The following is a 22416-nucleotide window of genomic DNA, read 5'->3' as shown; positions in this document are numbered from 1 at the left end:
ACCATCCAAAGAATTTTTCATTTCAGTTATGGTGTTTTCCTATTTCTATAAATTCCATGTGCTTTTTATATCTCCCAGTTCTCTTCTTACCGTGTTAATGTTTTATTTTAAATCCATGGGAATATTTGTAATAGCTTTTTAAAATCCCTGTCAACTAATTATATTATTTTTAACACTTCCGGGTCTATTTCTATTGACTAAATTTTTCTCCTGGTATGGGCCACATAATTCTCCTTCTTTGTACGTTTGTTACTTTCTAAAATGTTATGATGGATACTGTGAATATCATATTGTAGAATGTGTTGTTTTCCTTTAAAGATTGCCATATTGGTGCTGGCAGGCAGTTAAGTTACTTGCAGAACAGCTTGATCAAAGCTTGTTTTTAAACTTTGATAGGGCAGATTTAGAATATCCTTTTCTCTAAGGCTAATTTAGTGCTACTAGTAAAGCATAACTCTTCTGGGATCTCTAGTGAATGTCCCAGGTTTTCAAAAACACCCCTTCACTCTGACTGATTATAACTCAAATTAACTCCCAGCCTTCTGTAAACACTGATAATTGTTCAGCTTAACAGTTCTGTCATTCTTTCCCTGGTCTTGTGTGGTTTGATCTTCATCAATAGACCCATAAGGACCTCTATGCAAATTTCTGAACCTCTTCCTGCATATCAATGCTTCTTCCCTGGAACACTGCTTCACAGATTCCATCCACTTTCATCTCTCATAAAGCCAATCTCCTTCTCCTCAAGCTACTGAGCCTGCACTCAGTCCAGATCCCACCCAAGTCGCTGCAGTCCAAAACCTGACAATAGGAAGAGAGCCAGGGAAATCACATCTCTTTTGTTTCCCTTCTCTCAGGGAATAAAGCCCTATGCTGCCTATTGTCTAATATCTGAAAACTGTTGTTCCATACATTTCTTTCCAGCTTTCTACTTGTTTATGGCAAAACTGTGATTAAAGATCCATGTATTCTTCCATACTCCAAAAAATCCATGAACTTCTGAGAAAAGGGTAATTCTTTTAAAAACAGCAGATAGTAGCCTCACTGTTTCTCCACTGTGTCTCTCCTCATGTGAAAAAAAATACAGTGTGTACCCCTAGGGATCTAATTATGGTCTTGAATATCATCCTCTTTTCAAAAGTACCAGAGCTTCTCAGAGTGATTGATTACATAAATAGGGCTGGATAACTCAAGAAGAATCTGAGACACATTGCATCAGAGGGCAAGGTTGACTTCCAAGGTACCTAGGAAATAACCACTAATATTTTCAATTTTCCTTTAAGATCCAGTCAATATAATAAAGCAATAGAAAGAACTGAAAGTACAGCCACTAGAAATAAATGGGTAATTTTATTGCTATTTTCAAGAGATGACTGTCTACCAAAAACCTCAAAAATTTTCTATAGTTTAGTAAGTTGCCTGAATAGAAATGAATATGCAAATATCATTAACTTACTTACACAGTAAATGTAATGAGGAAAGATCCCTAATCACACCAGTAACAAAACTATGTGATACGTATAAATAATTTTAACAAGGAAAATGCAACATCATGTGAAGAAAACATAAAACTATCCTGAAAATAACAAAGACTTGAATAAATAATCCAAAAATGGGATAATTAGAAAATCTGACATATCAATATAAATATTTGATTTTTACCAATAGCTATAAAATGCAAAAAATATTATACTGGTATGAGAATACATAGGTCAAGAAAATAAAACAGCCATTATACATATTTGACAAATGAATAATATACTTGGAACCACATCTTAGACACCAATGGGCAAAAGGCAGGAATAGATAAGTTACTGATCAACACATGGTTATTAAACATATGAATATATGTTCAATCTCACTAACAGTCAAAGGAGACAATTAAAACCATAGTGAAGAACTTTCTCTTGTGTATCAAGTTGGCAAATATCAAAAATAAAATAGTACTTAGACTTGAGAGGAAGAAATGAAAGAGGCATTCTCGTATGCCTATTCCCATAGAATAAATTTATAAAACTTATTGGAAAGCATTTAAAAGTTTTAGGTTAATATCTTAAAGGGGATTACCCCCTTACACTCTATAATTCTAGTTTTGGGAATCTATCCTATAGAGATAGCAAGAATGCTTACAATTATTTATGTACAAGTTTGTTCATCAAAGCAAATTTTGATAATAATGAAGAATCAAATATCACATGACATTTAACATAACAGAATGGTTAAAATAAAGAAGTCATCTCTCAGTATCCAATGGGGATTGGTTCCAGGACCCCTGTAGATATCAAAGTTCTTTATATAAACTGCATAGTAGTTGGCCCTCCATATCTGCAGGTTCCACATCCATGGATATGGAGGGCCAATTGTAAATAATATTGTTTCTTATAACAGTTTTTAGGCAATATTTAAAGCATGGAAAAGTTCTTAAGAGAGAAAGGCATGGGATTAAAAAAGCAAGCTATTTCCCTTTATATATAGTACCATGTCTGCTTTGTTGAATCAGTGACTCAATGAATAAATTTGCATACCCACACAAATAAACACATTTGATGAATGAATGAATAAGTGAATTTATACATATGTACACGTGTACATACATTGACAAAGAAACAAAGCTTGCAGGAGAAGAGTTAACTCTGTATTGTAAAAAAATATGGTTAATTTTTTTCTTTCTACCTTAGATTTCTAAATTTTCAAAGTCTTCAATGATGAGTAAGTACTACTTATTTTACGGGGAAGAAAAGAATAAGCAATGTCCGTGAATTTGAAGGAGTGAGAACTTAGATTGTTAGCAGGTCAACAATTGCCCTGTTGGACAAATTTAGGCTCCAGATAAGTTTTATTTGACATGCACAGAGTGTTCAAAGGAATATTTCTAGATCTCAAGCTCAAGAAGATTGGGGGTAAGGGAGAGAGATGAAGTAGAGGAGGTATTTGTTTACATTGCAAGTAAATTTAAAAGTGTTTGGGCATTTTGGGAAAGAAATATGGCTTTAACAGATTTATATTAGAATTTTAAACATATATACCCTTCAACCAAGCAGTCACACTCCTGGTAATCTTCCCACAGAAATACAGGTGCCAGCATGCAATGACATATGCACAAAAAAATACTTATTAAACCTATATCTACTGACTCAGAAGGATTTAAGTAAAATATTGTTGAATGAAAAAGACATAGAAAAGTACAATACCACCTATATCTATCTAATATCCATCCATAGACAGATATTCATTCAGCAAAGATTTGAGTTCCTACTATGTGCCAAGCAGAGCTCTGAGCTCTTGCTAATATCAAAGAATATATGTATATATATATTTCTGTACATGACTAAATGAGTTTAGAATAAAAAAACAGTAACAAAACATGGTTTCAAAATATACATTTATACATTTATACATTTATATGTATACATGTATACATGTATACATTTTCAAAATATATATTTTCAAAATATACATTTTGAAACATATATTTCAAAATATATGAAATATACAAACAGCTCATAAAACTGAATATTGAAAGTTTATAGCAATACAGTCATACAGCAGGGAAAAAAATATCAAGTAAGCAACCTAACCTTACACCTAAAGCAACTAGAGAAAGGAGAAGAAACAAAACCCAAAGTTAGTAGAAAGAAATAAATCATAAAGATCAGAGCAGAAATAAATGAAATCAGAACAAAGAGACAATAGAAAACATCTATGAAACTAAAAGCTGGTTCTTTGAAAAGATAAACAAAATTGATAAACCTTTAGCCAGACTCATCAAGGAAAAGTAAAAAAAAAAAAAGGAGAGGTCTCAAATCAATAAAATTAGAAAAGAAAAAGAAGTTACAACTGACACCACAGAAATACAAAGGATCATAAGAGACTATACAGGCCAATAAAATGGAAAACCTAGAAGAAATGGACAAGACTGTACCAGGAAGAAATAGAAAATATGAACAGACCAATCACAAGTTCTAAAATTGAAACTGTAAGTAAAAAACTCCCAACAAATAGAAGTCCAGGACCAGATGGCTTCACAGGCAAATTCTACCAAACATTTAGAGATGAGTCAACCCCTATTCTCTGAAACTCTTCCAGAAAACCGCAGAGGAAGGAAGACTCCCAAACTCATTCTGTGAGGGCACCATCACCCCAATACCAAAACCAGACAAAGATATCACATAAAAAGAAAATTACAGGCCAATATCACTGATGAACATGGATGCAAAAATCCTCAATAAAATACTAGTAAATCGAATCCAACAAAACATTCAAAGAATCATATACCATGATCAAGTGGGATATATCCCAGGGATGCAAGGATTTTTCAGTATCCACAAATCAATCAGTGTGATACACCACATTAGCAAATTGAAGAATAGAAACTATATGATCATCTCAATAGATCCAGAAAAAGCCTTTGACAAAATTCAACACCCATTTATGATAAAAACTCTTCAGGATGTGGGCATAGAGGGAATATACCTGAACATAATAAAGGCAATATATGACAAGCCCACAGCTAACATCATACTCAACGGTGAAAAGTTGAAAGCATTTCCTCTAAGATCAGGAATAAGACAAGGATGTCCACTCTCACCACTATTATTCAACATAGTTTTGGAAGTCCTAACCATAGCAATCAGAGAAGAAAATGAAATAAAAAGAATACAAATTGGAAGAGAAGAAGTAAAACTGTCATTATTTGCAGATGATATGGTACCATACATAGAAAATCCTAAAGGTGCTACCAGAAAACTACTACTAGAGTTCATCAATGAATTCAGTAAAGCTGAAGGATATAAAATTAATACATAGAAATCTGTTGTATTTCTATACACTAACAACAAAAGACCAGAAAGAGAAAATAAGGAAACAATTCCATTAACCATCACATCAAAAAGATTAAAATATCTGGGAGTAAACCTACCTAAGGAGGCAAAAGACCTGTACTCCGAAAACTGTAAGATGCTGATGCACAATATCGAATATGACACAAACAGATGGAAAGATATACCATGTTCTTTGATTGTCAAAATGACTACACTACCCAAGGCGATCTACAGACTCAATGCAATCCCTATCAAAATACCAATGGCATGTTTTGCAGACCTAGAACAACAAAAAGAATCTTAAAATCTGTATGGAAACACAAAGACCCTAGAGAGCCAAAGCAACCTTGAAAAAGAAAAACAAAGCTGGAGGAATCAGGCTCCTGACTTCAGACTATACTATAAAGCTACAGTCATCAAAACAGTATGGTACTGGCACAAAGACAGACTTATAGATCAATGGAACAGGACAGAAAGCCCAGAAATAAACCCATGCACCTATGGTCAATTAATTTGTGACAAAGGAGGCAAGACTATACAATAGAGGAAAAACAGTCACTTCAATAAATAGTGCTGTGAAAACTGGACAGCTACATGTAAAAAAATGAAATTAGAACATTCTTTAAAACCATACACAAAAATAAGCTCAAAATGGATTAGACCTGGGCCTCCCTGGTGGCGCAAGTGGTTGAGAGTCCGCCTGCCGATGCAGGGGATACGGGTTCGTGCCCCGGTCTGGGAGGATCCCATATGCCGCGGAGCGGCTGGGCCCGTGAGCCATGGCCGCTGAGCCTGCGCGTCCGGAGCCTGCGCGTCCGGAGCCTGTGCTCCGCGACGGGGGAGGCCACAACAGTGAGAGGCCCGCATACCGCAAAAAAAAAAAAAAACGACGGGGGAGGCCACAACAGTGAGAGGCCCGCATACCGCAAAAAAAAAAAAAAAAAATGGATTAGACCTAAATGTGAGAGAGGACACTGTAAAACCCTTAAAAGAAAACATATGTGGAACACTCTCTGACATAAATCAAAGCAATATCTTTTTCAATCTGCCTCCCAGAGTAATGGAAATAAAAACAAAAATAAACAAATGGGACCTAATTAAGCTCAAAAGCTTTTGCACAGCAAAGGACACCATAAACAAAACAAAAAGGCAACCCATAGAATGGGAGCAAATATTTGCCAATGATGTGACCAACAGGGGATTAGTCTCCAAAATTTACAAACAGCTCGTGCGACTTAATATCATCAAAAGAAAACAACCCAATCAAAACATGGGCAGAAAACCTAAATAGACATTTCACCAAAGACAACATACAGATGGCCAAGAGGCACATGAAAAGAAGTTCAACATCGCTAATTATTAGAGAAATGCAAATCAAAACTACAAAGAGACATTACCTCAAACCAGGCAAAATAGCTATGATCAAAAAAATTCATAAATAATAAATGCTGCAGAGGGTGTGGAGAGAAGGGAACCCTCCTACACTGTTGGTGTCAATGTAAATTGGTGCAGCCACTATGGAGAACAGTATGGAGGTTCCTTAAAAAACTAAAAATAGAGCTACCATACGATCCTGCAATCTCACTCCTGGACATGTATCTGGAGAAAAACATGGTCCGAAAGGATACATGCACCCCAGTGTTCACTGCAGCACTATTTACAATAGCCAAGACATGGAAGCAATCTAAATGTCCATCAAAAGAGGAGTAGATAGGGCTTCCCTGGTGGCGCAGTGGTTGAGGGTCCGCCTGCCGATGCAGGGGACACGGGTTCGTGCCCCGATCCCGGAAGATCCCACATGCCGCGGAGCGGCTGGGCCCGCGAGCCATGGCCGCGGAGCCTGTGTGTCCGGAGCCTGTGCTCCGCAACGGGAGAGGCCACAGCAGTGAGAGGCCCGCGTACAGAAAAAAAAAAAAAAAAAAAAAAAGAGGAGTAGATAAAGAAGATGTGGTACATATATACAATGGAATATTACTCAGCCATTAAAAGGAATGAAATAATGCCATTTGCAGCAACATGGATGGACCTAGAGACTGTCATGCTGAGTGAAGTAAGTCAGAGAAAGAGAAATATGATATTGCTTATATGCAGAATCTAGAAAGAAACAATACAAATAAACTTATTTATAAAACAGAAACACTCACAGACTTAAAAGATGAACTTATGGTTACCGGTGGGGAAGGGTTGGGGGGAAGGGATAGTTAGGCAGTTGGGGATTGACATGTACACACTGCTATATTTAAAATGGATAACCAACAAGGACCTACTGTATAGCACAGGGAACTCTGCTCGATATTATGTAACGACCTAAATGGGAAAATAATTTGAAAAAGAATAGATACATGTATATGTGTGACTGAATCACTTTGCTGTACCTCTGAAACTAACACAACAGTGTTAATCAACTATATAAAATTAAAAGTTTTAAAAAGAAAGAAAAAATACATGCAGCATAATATTCACTGCAGCAATATTTACAATAGCAAAAACATGGAAGCAACCTAAATGTCCATCAACAGCGGAGTAGATAAAGAAGATGTGGTACACATATACAATGGAATATTCCTCAGCCATAATAAAGAATGAAATAATGCCATTTGCAGCAACATGGGTGGACCTAGGGATTATCATACTAAGTGAAGCAAGTCAGAGAGAGAAAGACAAATATCATATGATATTGCCTATGTGTGGAATCTGAAAAATGGTACAAATGAACTTATTTACAAAACAGAAAGAGTCACAGATGTAGAAAACAAACTTATGGTTACCAAAGGCAAAAGGGGGTGGGGGAGGGATAAATTAAGTGTTTGGGATTAACATATACACACTACTGTATATAAAATAGATAACTAATAAGAACCTACTGTATAGCACAGGGAACTCTACTCAGTATTCTATAATAACCTATATGGGAGAAAAATCTAAAAAATAACAGATATATGTACATGTATAACTGATCCACTTTGCTGTACACCTGAAACTAACACGACATTGTAAATCAACTATACTCCAATTTAAAAAAAAAAGAAAAAAAATAAAATAGGTGTGTTCTACTGTCACTTGAGATCGACAATCCAACCTTCTATCCACTGCACTTTTTACTTTTTTGGTATGGGAAATAAATTGGCCTCATTGAGAAAAAAAAAAAGTCTATTACAAAATGAGGGATAAAACCAATAGTTTTCCCTCACCCTATATATTCATAGACACACAAACTTTAGCTTAATTATCTTCCCGTAATGAACAGGTTAATGTATTTATTGGAATATTTAATACCTCTGAAAAGTGCCCAACTGTAATAATAAATTTGCTAGAGTCATCAGTAATTTAATTCTGTACAATGTCCTCTAAAACATATGACTACAAATTTAGTAACCCAATTCAGCCCCACATTTTAAGTAGATACAACATGTCCTAGCACACAGTAGGAACCCAATAAACATTGAATAAATTAACGAATGATGCTGAAAAGAGAGGTGATTTGGGACAACATGAATCATGTGCTTACTTACTCCATGTCCATTGCACTTTAGTGAACAACTATACGATCTGTCTGCAAGTATCCTTGATTCCACACATTCACGATTTACACAAATCTAAAGAAAAACACATACAAAAATTTTTTTCTGAGTTAGAGGAGTCCAGTTATTGTAACATTACCATCAGTAATTTTCTAACATAAGACCACAGCCATTCAATGCAGTAATTTCCATTAAGTACTGCTTTTGCTGTAACCCACAAATTTTTATATGTTGTATTTTCATTTAATTAAAAATATTTTTCAATTTCTCTTGAGATTTCTCCTTTGGCATAAGTGTTATTTAGAAATGTGCGGTGTAAGCTACAAATATTTGGGGATTTTTCCAATAAGTCTTATGTAAACTATGGACTTTGGGTGAGGATGATGTAATAGTGTAGGATTGTGGATAGTGTAGGTGTCTGCACTTCTGTGGGGTAAGTGGTTATGGGAACTCCCTGTACTTTCTGCAACTCTTGATGTGAACCTAAAACTTCTCTAAAAAATAAAGTCTATTTTTTAAAATAAATTTTAAAGAAATGGTTCAGGCTTTTGGTATTCGGTTCCCCATTTAAGGAGTCTGGAAGTTGACACTCCATCCTAACAACTAGTAAAAAGTTGAACAGACTGAAGAAGCAACAACTCTTTTAGGATCCACAAAAGAAGTGATTTGGGGGCAAACCACTGCCCCCAAGTTGGACAGACAGACAAGCGAACACAGGGAGTCACAGCTTACCAGAGAAAAGATTCACAAGCGGAAACCTCCTCAGGTACCCGTGCCAGCATCGGAAAGCCTGAACTGTAATTGATGTATTGCTGGAGGCTCAATACAGACACCCCTGAGAGTTAGGAACTCCAGGAGAGCCCCACAATTTTGTGAGATGTACATCCAGGAGCTCAGCCAGGTTCTCACAGTAAATATTAGAGAAAAAAATTTCTTGTATTCTGGCAGGAGGAGGGGAAAAGGAACCATTCTGAAGTAGCCAGAGCACACTGTTCTTAACAAGGCTTGCCCTCAGGAGAAGCTAGTTAACTAGAGCCTAATCTGGTGATGTTTTATCAGAGCCTAACTGATCTGGGGGAAGGGAAATACCCAATTTCAGTCAGCTTTAACCTTCCATGTATAAGAAGAGAAATACCCAACTCCAGCCCACTCCAGCCATCCTGTCCCATCTAAGGGAGGAGAAAAAATGTGAGAAACACTTGTGAAGTTCACGGTCCAGAGGCACAGGTTCACTGAAAGACTCAGACCTGTTCATAGGACTAAAAAACACTTCCCCTTCCCACAACACCTCACCACCACATTTCTAAAGGTCTATTTACAGCAGTTCTTTTATCTGGTTCATCATGTCCAGCTCTCAAGAAAACAGATAAGGTTATACTAAGAGCTAAAAAACACAATTGGAAAAATGGAGAAAGTATCAGATCCATACACGTCAGGGATACTGAAATTATCAGACCAGGAGTTTAAAACAACTATGATTAATATGCTAAGGGCTCTAATAGATGAAGTAGACATTATGCAAGAACAGATGGGAGATGGAAGCAGAGAGACAGCAATCCTAAGAAAAAAATGAAAATAAATGCTGGATGAAAAAAAAACCACTGTAACAAAAATGAATAAATGCCTTTAATGGGCTTATTAGTACACTGGAAATAGCTGAGGGAAGAATCTCTGAGCTAGAGGATATATCAATAGAATCCTTGAAAATGAAAAAGCAAAAAGACAAAAAAATAACATAGAATATCCAAGGACTGTGGGACAACTATAAAAGGTATAACATATATGTAATGGAAATGCCAGAAGAAAAAGAAAAAGGAACAGAAGAAATATTTGAAACAATAATGACTAAGGATTTCCCCCAAATTAATGTCAGACACCAAACCACAGTTCCAGGAATCTCAGAAAACAATAAGCAGGATAAATGCCAAAAAAACTAACTAACTAACTAACCCCTACACTTAGGCATATTGTGTTCAAACAGAAAATCAAAGAATAAATCCTGAAAAAAGCAAAAGTTTTTTTAAAACCGTACCTATAGAGGAACAAAGATAAGAATTACATCTGACTTCTCCGCAGAAACCAGGCAGTCAGAAGAGTGGAGTAAAATATTTAAAGTATTGACAGAAAAAAATCCCCAACCTAGAATTCTATATACCACAAAATTATCCTTCAAAAGTGAAAGAGAGATAAAGACTTTTTCAGACACACAAAAATGGAGGGAGATGTTAGTAACGGGGAAGACATGCCTGTGTGGGGCCAAGAGGGCATATAGGAAATCCCTCTAACATCCTTTCGATTTTGTTGTGATCCTAAAATTGTTCTTTAAAAACAGTCCAGGGCTTCCCTGGTGGCGCAGTGGTTGAGAGTCCGCCTGCCGATGCAGGGGACACGGGTTCATGCCCCGGTCCGGGAAGATCCCACATGCCGCGGAGCGACTAGGCCCGTGAGCCATGGCCACTGAGCCTGCACGTCCGGAGCCTGTGCTCCGCAACGGGAGAGACCACAGCAGTGAGAGGCCCGCGTACCGCAAACAAACAAACAAACAAACAAACAAACAAAAAAAACAGTCCAAAAAAATGATTCAGGGCAGGGAAATGGGAGAAACAAATGAAACAAGACTGACATAAAAAAAAATCATAATCAAAAAATCACTTTTAATTACAATAGCCTGAAATCTAACAAAACCATCCCTAAGAGCACAGTTTAAATAATATTCTGTATTACTGCACATATCGAAAGTTTGTATAGAAAGAAAATCAATTCAATAATCAGGAGTTTTCACTAAATATGCGCTATTATTCGAGTTCCTAAGAAAGATATTAGAAGTTTTCATTAAAATATACTATAGATATCTAACATTCTATTATGGAATGTATTAAACATCCAAATATTAATTCTTTTAAGTATAAAGTATAATAATCAGAGGATTAAGGATACATTCCCAACTCCCTTATTTCTAGCAATATCAACTTCCCTAAGTTGCAGTTTTCTTAAATGAGTACAATAATACTTTTTCTAAACTATTTGAGATTTGTTTCAAGGTTAAAATGAAATAATATATGTGAAAATGATTTCCTTTCAAACATGAAATCACAACACTCTTCAGAGAAATGGCCTCATAAAACCCTTTCTAAACCCCAACACCCTCTTTTAAGCCTTTAATGTGTTCAGTCTTCTCATTAGTTCTTGGCCTCCGTGGTGTGTCTAACAACTCCTTTTAGAACGTAGAGATTTTGAAGTAAATTTATTCCCTCTATGTTTTCTCCAGATTTGGTTGGTTGGTCTCATAGATAACAAATTATAATAACAATAAATAATAATAGCCAACCTATATTTAGCTCTTACTATGTGCTGGGCATTGTGCTAAGCACTTTATACTATTATCTCATTTAATCTTTGCAATAACTCCATAGAGTAAATGTTATTATTATCCCCACTTTACATACAGTTGTGGTATCTCAGACTGGTTAGGTAACTTGAAGAATGTCAGAAACTAAGAGGTGAAGACTGATTCTTAGCAGCCCCATCTAAGCTGTGCTCTTATCTACTGGGCCACAAAGAGACATATATTACTAAGTGGGATTTCTTCTTTCTTCTCCAAGAAGAAAAGTGAATTTCCATGTTATGGAATATTTAACTACAAGTACAAGTATTCCCAAGATTTCTCTCTTCCCCACTCCAGCCCCAGAACAGCCCTTGGATTTTCCTTGCTCACACAACACTGAAATTCTAATGGGGATCAAACAACTCTCATTTCCCTCAGAGACCAATTGAAGCTTATTCATTTTCTCCTTAATCAAATATTTAAGTTTACAAAGCACTAGTAATTAACTGCAATATTTATTAAAGAAATTAATAAAACTAGATTTTTAAAACTAGATTTTAAGTCATTTACCCTCCCAGTATCACAAATAGAGCCATTTTTGACAATCATTGGATCTTCTCCACTCGTCGTTGTGTAGTGCATAGTTATACATACAGTATTTCGTACAAAAGCATAAATCACAGAAGCACCGTCTCGAAGGAAAGGAGTTTGAAAGGGGTAGGTGCAAATTAATCTGCCACATATAAGATTCCTGCAAACATAATAAATTATATTATTAGGCATTAGGCATTTATTAGGAATTCATCAGATTGCTTTCTTTGACAAAAAGTAAAAATAAACAATGGTTCTCCATTTATGGCAATATACCTAAGGAAAATGTAACACTTTAATGCTAACATTTAAAGTAAAAAGTAAAGCCATTGATACAGGCTTAATTAATAAGCCTGTAGCACAAGAAAGATGCCAAGGCTAGAGATTTTGATTTCAGATTTATTCCCATACACATGTGATACCTGAAACCACTGGAATGAATGACATATATAGAGAAAAACTAAAAACAGAATCTTACAGAACACAAGAGAAGTATCTTTAATATTTGCATAGCATACCTCCATGCACAAAATTTATATCTGTTTCCTTCTCTACCACAGTTCCCAAACCTATCAGTTTGAGACTGTATTTCTTCATAGCAGGCAAATGGAGCATTTTTTGAACCTGTCAAAGTTAGAAATATATTTGGATTAAAACTTCCTTTTTTTCTATCTTCCTCAATTTCCTCATATATTTGTTTCTTATGCTTTTTTCTCTATTATTATCGTCTATTCAAAAATTTCCTAGTGACGTTGTAAGAAAAGAGAAGTGATTAAAGTGAAAAGTAACGCTCATGGTTATTTCTCCTTTTACTTCATTTTCAGTCATTTCCATCACAAAAGATATTATGAGGATGGGGAGAGCTATAGAAGTGTAAACCTTGAGAGGGCTCTGTGAAAGAAGACAAGAGAGACATTCCTAGATTCTGAGTAGGAATTTATAAAAAGCCAGGTGTATATAAAAATCTCATTAAAGAAACCTCGTATCTTCAGAAAGTCTGAAGTGAAGGGACCAAAATTGCCAAACAATAAATTTACCTATTTTTTCCTTCATTACTATATTAGTTTTCTTATCATTGTGTAAAAAATTACCAATATATTGGCACCTTAAAACAACACCCACGTCACAGTTTCTGTAAGTCAGGAGCCTGGCAAAGCACAAGCAGGTTTTCGGTTCAGGGTCTCACTAGGCTGAAATAAAGTTCTTGGCTGGGGTTACAGTCTCATTTGAGGCTGGAGTCCTCTCCAATCTCACTGGTCGTTGGAAGAATTCACGTTTTTGCACCCATTGCTCCATTGTCTTACTATCTGCCAGGGGTTGCTCTTGGCCCCTCAGGTCCTAGTCACATGGCCCTCTCACAACAACGGCAGCTTATTTCTGCCAAGCCAGCAAGAGAATCTTCCAACATCTTCCATCTTCTAAAGGCTCACATTATTAGGTGAGGCCCCACTCAGAATGATCTCCCTTTTGATTAATTCAAAGTTGACTAATTATGGACCTTAATTACATCTTTAAAATTCCTTCATATTTACTATATAATCTAATCATAGGAATGATATTCCATCATATATTCACTGGTTCTCCCCCGACTCAGAGAGGGGATTATCCAAGAAATGTACACCAGAAGAATGTTGGGGGCCATCTTAGAATTCCACCTAGCACAGTTACCTTCTCCAAAATGAACCTTGCTAAGTCTAACTGCCCATCTATAAAATATAAAAGTAGGTAATGATATCTATCTCAGTGGATTGTTATGAAACTTAATTAAGATGATGCTTAGTCACTCTTTTTTAAATTTATTTATTTATTTATTTATTTTTGGTTGCGTTGGATCTTCGCTGCTGTGCACGGGCTTCCTCTAGTAGCGGCGAGCTGGGGCTACTCTTCACTGCGGTGCGCGGGCTTCTCGTTGCAGTGGCCTCTCTTGTTGCAGAGCACGGGCTCTAGGCTCACAGGCTCTAGAGCGCAGGCTCAGTAATTGTGGCGCATGGGCTTAGTTGCTGAACAGCATGTGGGATCTTCCCAGACCAGGGCTCGAACCTGTGCCCCCTGCATTGGCAGGCGGATTTTCAACCACTGCGCCACCAGGGAAGTCCCATATTTAGTCACTCTTAATTCCCATCTAATCCTTCTCCATTTTCTTTTGAGATTAAGAAGGTTTCTCCTATTTACCAGCTCCTTCTATGATTTACATTTTCCCCACTATTCCCTTTAATTTTTTACCTTCTCCTAATTCTATCTCTTTCCACCATTTTTAAACATTGGTCCATCAAAGGTGCTTGTATACATACCGTGAGGACAGGTAATGGTATTTCTGAGTATTCACAATATTTATTAGCTCAGTTGTGAATCTGAGAATACAAGGTTAGGAATGCTCTTCAACCAGGCCAATTTTTACTCATTCAAATAGTGCTTCTAAAGGTACCAATGAGTCCTGTATTTAATTTCTCCCTTGAAATACCCTCTCTAATTAGTGTTAGGGACTTTCTCTCAGCTCAGTCTGGGTTTTCCAAGGTGATATGGAAACACCAAAAGGGCAACACTTTGAAAATGTGAAATCACATGTCAAATATTTCCTTAAATCCAGTATACTGACCAAGTCTACAAAGTAAGAGAATTTGCCCTTCTATAGTCCAAATAGTGTATTTAGATTCCCTCTAACCTATTATCAAATGCTATGAGGTACCACAAAATAGTAGATGGACTTTCATAGACAGATGTGCATGGCTGGTACTAGGTCAGTAAATGTGGGTGCTGGAAAACTACTGCATGTAGTTTAGGCAAGACTCATAAATAGCACTGCAGAGTAGGGAGTTTGAGGTTTTACTCCCTTGACCACTATTAGAGACAACCAGTTTACATTTCCAGTGAGATGGACTAGAAGGCCACCCCATCTCAACTGTAATAAAGGGAGCCATTGAAATGTTAGCTAAAGTTTTATCTTTCATAACCTGACATCTTTCTCACCTCATCTCACGACTAACAGGCATTTGCAACTTAACATATCCTAAAACCTAATTCTGTTTTACACCCTAGGCTCCTTTATAGGACCATTAGTCAACCAATGTTCAGGCCAAAACTTAGGAAGAATTCTTGATTTCTTTTTCCCCCCCTCACTACCTGCCTCCACCATCTAATCCAAGTATTATGGACACTGCCCCTAAATACAGCCTGAGCATGACCACTTCTCATCTTCTGCACAGCCATCACTCTAGCCTGTGCTATCATCAGTTCTCTTCTAATATGCTACCATAGCTTCTAAACGACTCCCCACTTCCACTCGCCATAGTACATTCTCCATATCGTAAGTCAGAGTGATCTTTTTAAAAAATAAAAATACATCAGCCTCTTACTTAAATATCTCTAGTGGTTTCCCATTACATTAAGAATAAAATCCAATTTTCTTGCCATGGTCCTTACTCAGCCTGGTTCACTACCTTTCAGCCACACTGCCCTTCTTTTCATCCTTGAACTCACCAAATTCATTCCTAACTCAGAACCATAACATTTGCTGCATTTCTCTGCCCAAAATGCTCTTTCCTAAGATCATCTTCTGGCTGACTTCTTCTTAATATTAACGTTTCTACTCAAATTTCATTTCCACACAGAAACCGTCTCAGAACACCCTGTCTGAACAGCCTCACCTTCATCATCAGTCTTTTTCCTATCACTCTGTTTGTTGTTGCTTTGTTTGGGGGATTTTTTTGGTTGTTATTATCATACCACTCACCAATAATGGAAATGATTATATTTATTTACTTACTTATTTACTAATTTTTTATTGTTTATGCCTGAACCCTTCACTGGAATATAACCTCCATAAGAATAGGAATCTTTTTTTTGTCTTTCCCATCACTGGGTTTCCAGTCCTAGAAGAATGCCTTACCCAATTAAGGTGATAAATAAATATTTATTGAATGAATGAAAAAAATCAACACCTTGGGGAAGATATTCCATGATCTGTCTTTCTTATGGAGTTTGACATCCAAAATCAAAACCTCCAATAGGAATTATATCTATTCTATTTGAAGCAATAGAGATTTTTAAAGATTAACATTTGAAACAAACTCCTTAGTGATCTCTCCCAAATTATGTTTCCAATGTCACCTCATTAATTTCATTAGTTTCTGTTTTGTGGCCTTTTAAATATTTTTTATTGAAAGAGGCAATATCGATTCTATATTTTTCAAATAACTTGTAGATAGAACCAATTTAAAATTTCCACAAATTCATGATAAGAAGTAAGAGTTGAAATTTTTTCCTCATGGCTCCTAAAACAGTCCTAAGAGATACTTAAGATAAATAAGCATAAACTTACTTATACAATCTGAAGCCACTTGAGCTATGTAATTCTTTTCCATCTCCAATAAACTAAAGATTATTACTGTAACACCAGCTGAAATAATGGAGAAATAACTATTTTCAAAGAAGTCCAGGAAATTCATCACTAATTATGAGAATAACAAGAGACAGATTAAATGAAATATTTATTATATTGGCACTCAAGGAAGAAATGTAAGTAAAGCTTATCCATCTCTTGTTTTCATTTATGTTTACACTCCAGCTTTATTTTTCTGTCTCATTGAGGCCCATCTTTTTCCACATGGTCAAAAACATAGCTGCCCAAAACTCTGGAGCTTTATCTATGATAATTTTGAGTCCTTAGAGGGAAAACTCTCTTGTTTAACTGTCTAAAAGTCCCAGAAAAGAAACTCAGAACCTCCCCAACTCCCTTAGCATGACTTAGACATTCACCTCAAAACCCACCAACTGTAGCAAGGTTGAAGAGTACTGCAGTTAGACTGGGTCTGGTTAGGTACCCACTACTGTCCAACCAAGTATAAACAGGGGTATAAGACCAAACTATACTAATAACATATTTCCCACAGTAACCATGTGGATATTAAGCAGTTCCTAGAAAGTGGTACTAAGAGGAAAATCCTACCTGAAGCCTCTGCAGAAAAAGATGAATCTAGAAGCCTACTGTGAAATCTTGCCTCTTACCATCAATAAAACAGTTTATGATACTCTGATCTATACTAACCTCTGCCTTCTCTATATAAACTTTGGTACTCCAGAAAAACATGACTACTGGAAAGCATAAACTGTTACCATAACCTCAACTTTGGCTAACTGTGAGTTAAAAAGAAAGGAAAGATAGCACAGAAATAGGCAATTGTCCCCCAATATCCATTCCTTCTTTCTTCCATTCAGTAATAGAACTTTCTTGTTATTAGCAGGGCACATAGACACCAAGCTAAAGAAAACATTTTTCAGACTCCCTTGCAACTAGATATGGTTATGTGACTAGGTTCTGGTCAGTGGATTATGAGTACAAATTATATGCAAAACATTCAGTTAATGGCATTAAGTGCAAGCTGGTTACACTTTCATTTCCTTTTTTCTCCATTCCATGCGCTAGTATAAATGTTTTGTGCTGAAAAACTACCTTCTACCAGAGACACAAGGGATGACAGAGCCAAAAGAAAGACCACAGGTTCCTGAAAAATGTCATAGAGCAAAGCTGCTGAACCATCTTTGATGAATTGCCTATCTCTGGAATACTATATGAAAGAGAAAATACAGTCTATCTCTTTTGAACCATTGTATTTTTAGGTATCTGTATAATAAGTTTATTCTCTAACTAATAAAGAGGTTTGCCATTATAATAAACCAAATGCTCTAGGAATGGATGTCCCATATAAGATGTATTACACCAGATGCCACGGTTCACTAGTAAAGGGAGACCAGATTGATCCAGACTGAGCTACAAACTGAGCCACAGTGTTCAGAGGAGCAGTGGGAGCACAGGTGGTCAGCTCTACCCAATATCTGCATCTTACAGACACTTTAGAAGCAATTATTACCATTCATGAGATCAAACAAATTAAGCTCAGTTGAATGACCACTTTAAATACTTGTAGTTTCCATTACATAATTCCTGGAACTTCCTATTTATCTTGGTCTCACTTTTATGAGATTCTATCATAACACTATTTCTTTTGAGTTCTAAGACACTTCATTTTTTCCTCAGATAAACGTACAAGCACTATATTCTGAGAGCCACCGTTCCTATCTCCCTATCTCCCTTATATCTGTCATACCAATAAATGCACTACGTATAAAAAATTTTCTAGGGGCCAAAGACAGTGGGCCATCCTCTATACCAGAATTAGAAATGTGTGACAGACTTTAAGTCTAGGTGTTTGGGGCCAAATATTAGTTAAATGAATTGACTCCCTGGGGATACTAACTTTCATAAAATAATTTATTGGTAATAATTTATTGGTAATTAACTGATGTCTCTTGGTAAAATTATCCTGGACATTTTATCAAGAACTAGACTAGGATACACATCTACTTCTCTTACATTTAAAAAATTCTCATTGAGGAAGAGATCAGCAAGATGGCAGAGTAAGAGATCTCGTCAGCCTTCGTTCCCTCCCCCCCCCACACAAAAACAACAGTCAGCTCTCCACAAATGAAAATAGCCCTGGGAGGGGCTCAAGGGTACAATTAAGAACCTATAGCGGGCTTCCCTGTGGCGCAGTGGTTGAGGGTCCACCTACCGATGCAGGGGACACGGGTTCGTGCCCCGGTCTGGGAAGATCCCACATGCCGCGGAGCGGCTGGGCCCGTGAGCCATGGCCGCTGAGCCTGCGCGTCCGGAGCCTGTGCTCCACAACGGGAGAGGCCACAGCAGTGAGAGGCCTGCGTACCGCAAAAAAAAAAAAAAAAAAAAAAAAAAAAGAAGCTAAAGCAACACAGCGGAGCAAAAAAGGAGACTAACTGGACAGAAAGGACCACTGGGGAGATGACTTAATGGACATACTTGGAGACAGCCAGGAAGACAGAAGGGTGGGGACTATCAGCATCTGTCATGCAGTGGATGCCACCACCGTCCCCAGTGGCCTGCTCTCCAGAGGACACGGCAGTTTGCCAGGAGGGCCTCCACAACAGCCATGGACACCCCACAGCCTTCACAGTCGAGGTCCCCACAGGGCTCACCACAGGAGGACCCCAGCAGCCCACTCCACAGAGGACACTGGCAGCTTTCTCCATGAGGCTATCAGGAGCCATCTCCACCCAAATAAGAAGATGCTGCTGCACCCCACCCAGAAAGAGCTGCTACCATTCTGGCCAAAGACCAGGGCTGCCCCTCCACCCCAAACGCTGCATATGCCCCAGACCCCAGAGCCAGAGCTGCTCCGTGGGCACCCAGTCACCAATCCTGTGTGCTACCCAGAGCCTTAGACCCTGGATCCACTGTTGCTCAGAAAACACATGCTTTCCAGGCCTTGCTTCCATGATTGCTCCATGGATGCCCATGCCTGAGACAGCAGGAAAACCTTCAGGAAAAGCCTACAGGTAACATCATACAGCTAATACTGTACTTATCTAACTAAGGGTAACATTAAGTGTTCCCCATCTAAGAGAGCATCGCTAAATCACAACAATGTTTTACTAATTTCTTACTACTTGCATTCAATATTGACCCTATACAGTGGAGTACGGAAATAAAAAGAAGTAAGTAACATACATACTGGAAAATAAAAAGTAAAACATTCTTTATTCTCAGAAGACATGATTGTGTGTGTGTGTGTATGTGTGTGCGTGTGTAGAAAATACAAGAAAGTCAACAAAAAATACTAGTAGAGCTAGTGTGGTAGGTATTGTGGGTCATTATCGAATTCCAGTGATCTCTGCGAAATATAGCTTTTTAGACAAAAAAGTATATAGTCAGTTTGCTTCTAGAAGTAAATTTCATATCATCTTTGTCAGCATTTGTATAGAAAGAAATAACTCGGAAAGCCCAGGCAATATACAAAATGTGTTGTAAATTTTTTTTCTTATGATGATTTATTCTGAGCAAGTACTCTGAATTCTTATTATATAATATTTTGCCATTTAACAATTGTTTATCTACATCATAGTATAATTCTCTATTCTGTGATGACCAATTAGAATAAGATTTCTCTATATTTAGTAGGCATCATTATGACTTACTATATCAGATCACAGATAAGGGGTCAAGATACAAAAATCGATTGTATTTCTACATATTAGCAACAAACAACTGGAAAACCAATCTTCATAAAAACAACAGTTTTTACAATAGTACCAAAACCTAAAATGTAGTTAGGATTAATATAGAATAAAGATATTAAAAATATGTTCACTAAACTACAAAACGCTGCTTAAAGAATCATGGGTTGCAAAACACAATATTGTTAAGATACTAATAATCCAGAATTCATCTATAAATCTGACACAACCTCAATCAAAATTCTAGGAGGCAATTTTTTTTTTTTAGAAATTGGCAAACTGATGTTAAAATTTATATGGAGATGAAAAGGACTCAGAAAATCCAAAGCAGTATTGAAAAAGAATAAATGAAATTGAGTGACTTATATTACCTAATATATAAAGGTTTACTATAAACTACAGTAATCAATAGCATAAGGATAAACAGATCGATGTAGAATAAATCTAGAAATGGAACTATATTATCAACTGATTTTAAACAGAGATAGCAAATCAATGGAATGAAAAAATAATAATCTTTCCAAGAAATAATGATTTAAAAGAAAAGTTAGGTGCAAGGTGAAGATGGTGGAATAGGAGGAACTGGAACTCACCTCTCCTCACAAATACATCAAGAATACATCTACAAATGGAACAATTCACACAAAGCACCTGCTGAACACTAGCAGAGGACCTCAGACACCTAATAGAACAAGAAAAGATCCCCGCATAACCAGGTAGGATGAAAGAAGAGAAAAGGAACAAAAAGAAAAGAGGAAACAGGATGGGACCTCCTCCCCTGTGAGGAGTTGAAGGAGAGGAGAGGTTCCCACAACTGGAGAAGCCCCCTCACTGGTAGGGCAATTAGCTGAGATAGAAGGGGAGCTGCGAGGGCTATCAGAGGAAAGCGCAGCAACCAGTCTGTGGCAGGCAAGACAGAGCGAGATTTACACAGATGGTCCATGCCACAGCCTGCAAGCCCCAGGGTGAAACGGGTGTCTGCCAGTGCCGGAACATGGGGTTTGGAGAGCAGACCCAGGGAGAGGGGGGCTGTTGGCTGCTTGGAGACAGCCTGAGGGGACAGAAGTGAGGAGCTCTGCCACTGGAAACGCTCTTGGAAGAAGCCCGGACCACCACAGAAGTGAGGAGCCACTGCTGAGTGATGCATGAAGGGCGGGGCTGCCATCACAGCCTCTCTGCCCCCACGCCAGCCCATGCCACCCCAGGCACTAGGAGGGGCTCCAACCAGAGGGAGCGTGCGTGCCCCAGTTGTTTCCACCTTATCCCCCTCCCACCTGAGTGAGCACGCACGCCACGGTCAGTCGCTGCCCCACCCCCTCCCAGCGAAACAGGCCAGCATGCCCCCAGGTGCTGCCTTCACTCCCACTCGCCTGGGCAGTGAGCAGACGCCTGAGGTAGCCCACATGCAGAGGTGGGGCCGAAACCAAAGCTGAGCCCCAGGGGCTGTGCAACTAAGAAGAACTGAAATCTCTCCTTGCAGCTGCACAAGCCATGGATTAACCACCACAATCAGCTTGGTAAACCCAGCACCTATAGAACATCTGAATGGACAATGAGTGCTCCCACAACCGAGACGGATCTAGCTTTAGCAGCTGTGGACTTTGTGGGTACGTACACGCAGGAGTTGGGCCAGGTCAAAGTCTGAGCTGCCTCCACAGTGCCCACAGCGGGTACAAAGACCTACCTACAGGTCTTGGAGTGTCTCCTGGGGAGGCGGAGATTGGCTGTAGCTCACCGTGTGGGTAAGGACACTGGTATCAGAGGTCCCAGAGAATTTTATTGTTGTTGTTGTTGTTGTTTTATTTCTTTTTTTAAAAATTTTTCTGGGGTATTTTTTGTTTTGGGGGGTTTTGGGTTTTTGTTGTTGTTTTCTTAGTTTATTATTTATTGTTTATTTGGGGGTTTTTGTTTGGTTGTTTTCTTGGGGTTTTTTTGTTTTCATTGGGGATTTTTTTTGGATTGTTTTTATTGTTTGTCTTGGTTTTTGTTTCTCTGTTTGTTTTATTTTGTTTATTTGGTTGCACAGCACATCTTTCAGGATTTTGGTTCTCCAAACAGGGATCAAACCCAAGCCCCCGGGTGGGAGCACCAACTTATGGCTGCAGGACCGCCC

General features: G+C 37.8%; 1 protein-coding gene across 6 annotated transcripts in view; it reads right to left on the bottom strand.

Annotated features, from left to right (window-relative positions):
* Nucleotides 1–22416, bottom strand: part of ADAM32 (ADAM metallopeptidase domain 32) — a 196240-nt gene that overhangs the window by 32875 nt on the left and 140949 nt on the right. For all 6 annotated transcript variants that reach the window (XR_009530789.1, XR_009530788.1, XR_009530790.1 and 3 more), the window contains 3 exons: nucleotides 12776–12881; nucleotides 12237–12417; nucleotides 8333–8416 (listed from right to left, as the gene is read on the bottom strand). Coding sequence is in view for 3 of the 6 variants with exons in the window: in XM_060085926.1 (XP_059941909.1) it covers nucleotides 8333–8416; nucleotides 12237–12417; nucleotides 12776–12881 (371 nt within the window). In the remaining 3 variants the exon portion in view is untranslated. The remainder of the gene's footprint in view (nucleotides 1–8332; nucleotides 8417–12236; nucleotides 12418–12775; nucleotides 12882–22416) is intronic.

Source organism: Mesoplodon densirostris, chromosome 20 (genome assembly GCF_025265405.1).
Source record: "Mesoplodon densirostris isolate mMesDen1 chromosome 20, mMesDen1 primary haplotype, whole genome shotgun sequence".
NCBI lineage: Eukaryota > Metazoa > Chordata > Mammalia > Artiodactyla > Ziphiidae > Mesoplodon > Mesoplodon densirostris.
Note: the sequence above shows the minus strand (reverse complement) of the source record. Positions and strands in the feature narration are given on the sequence as shown.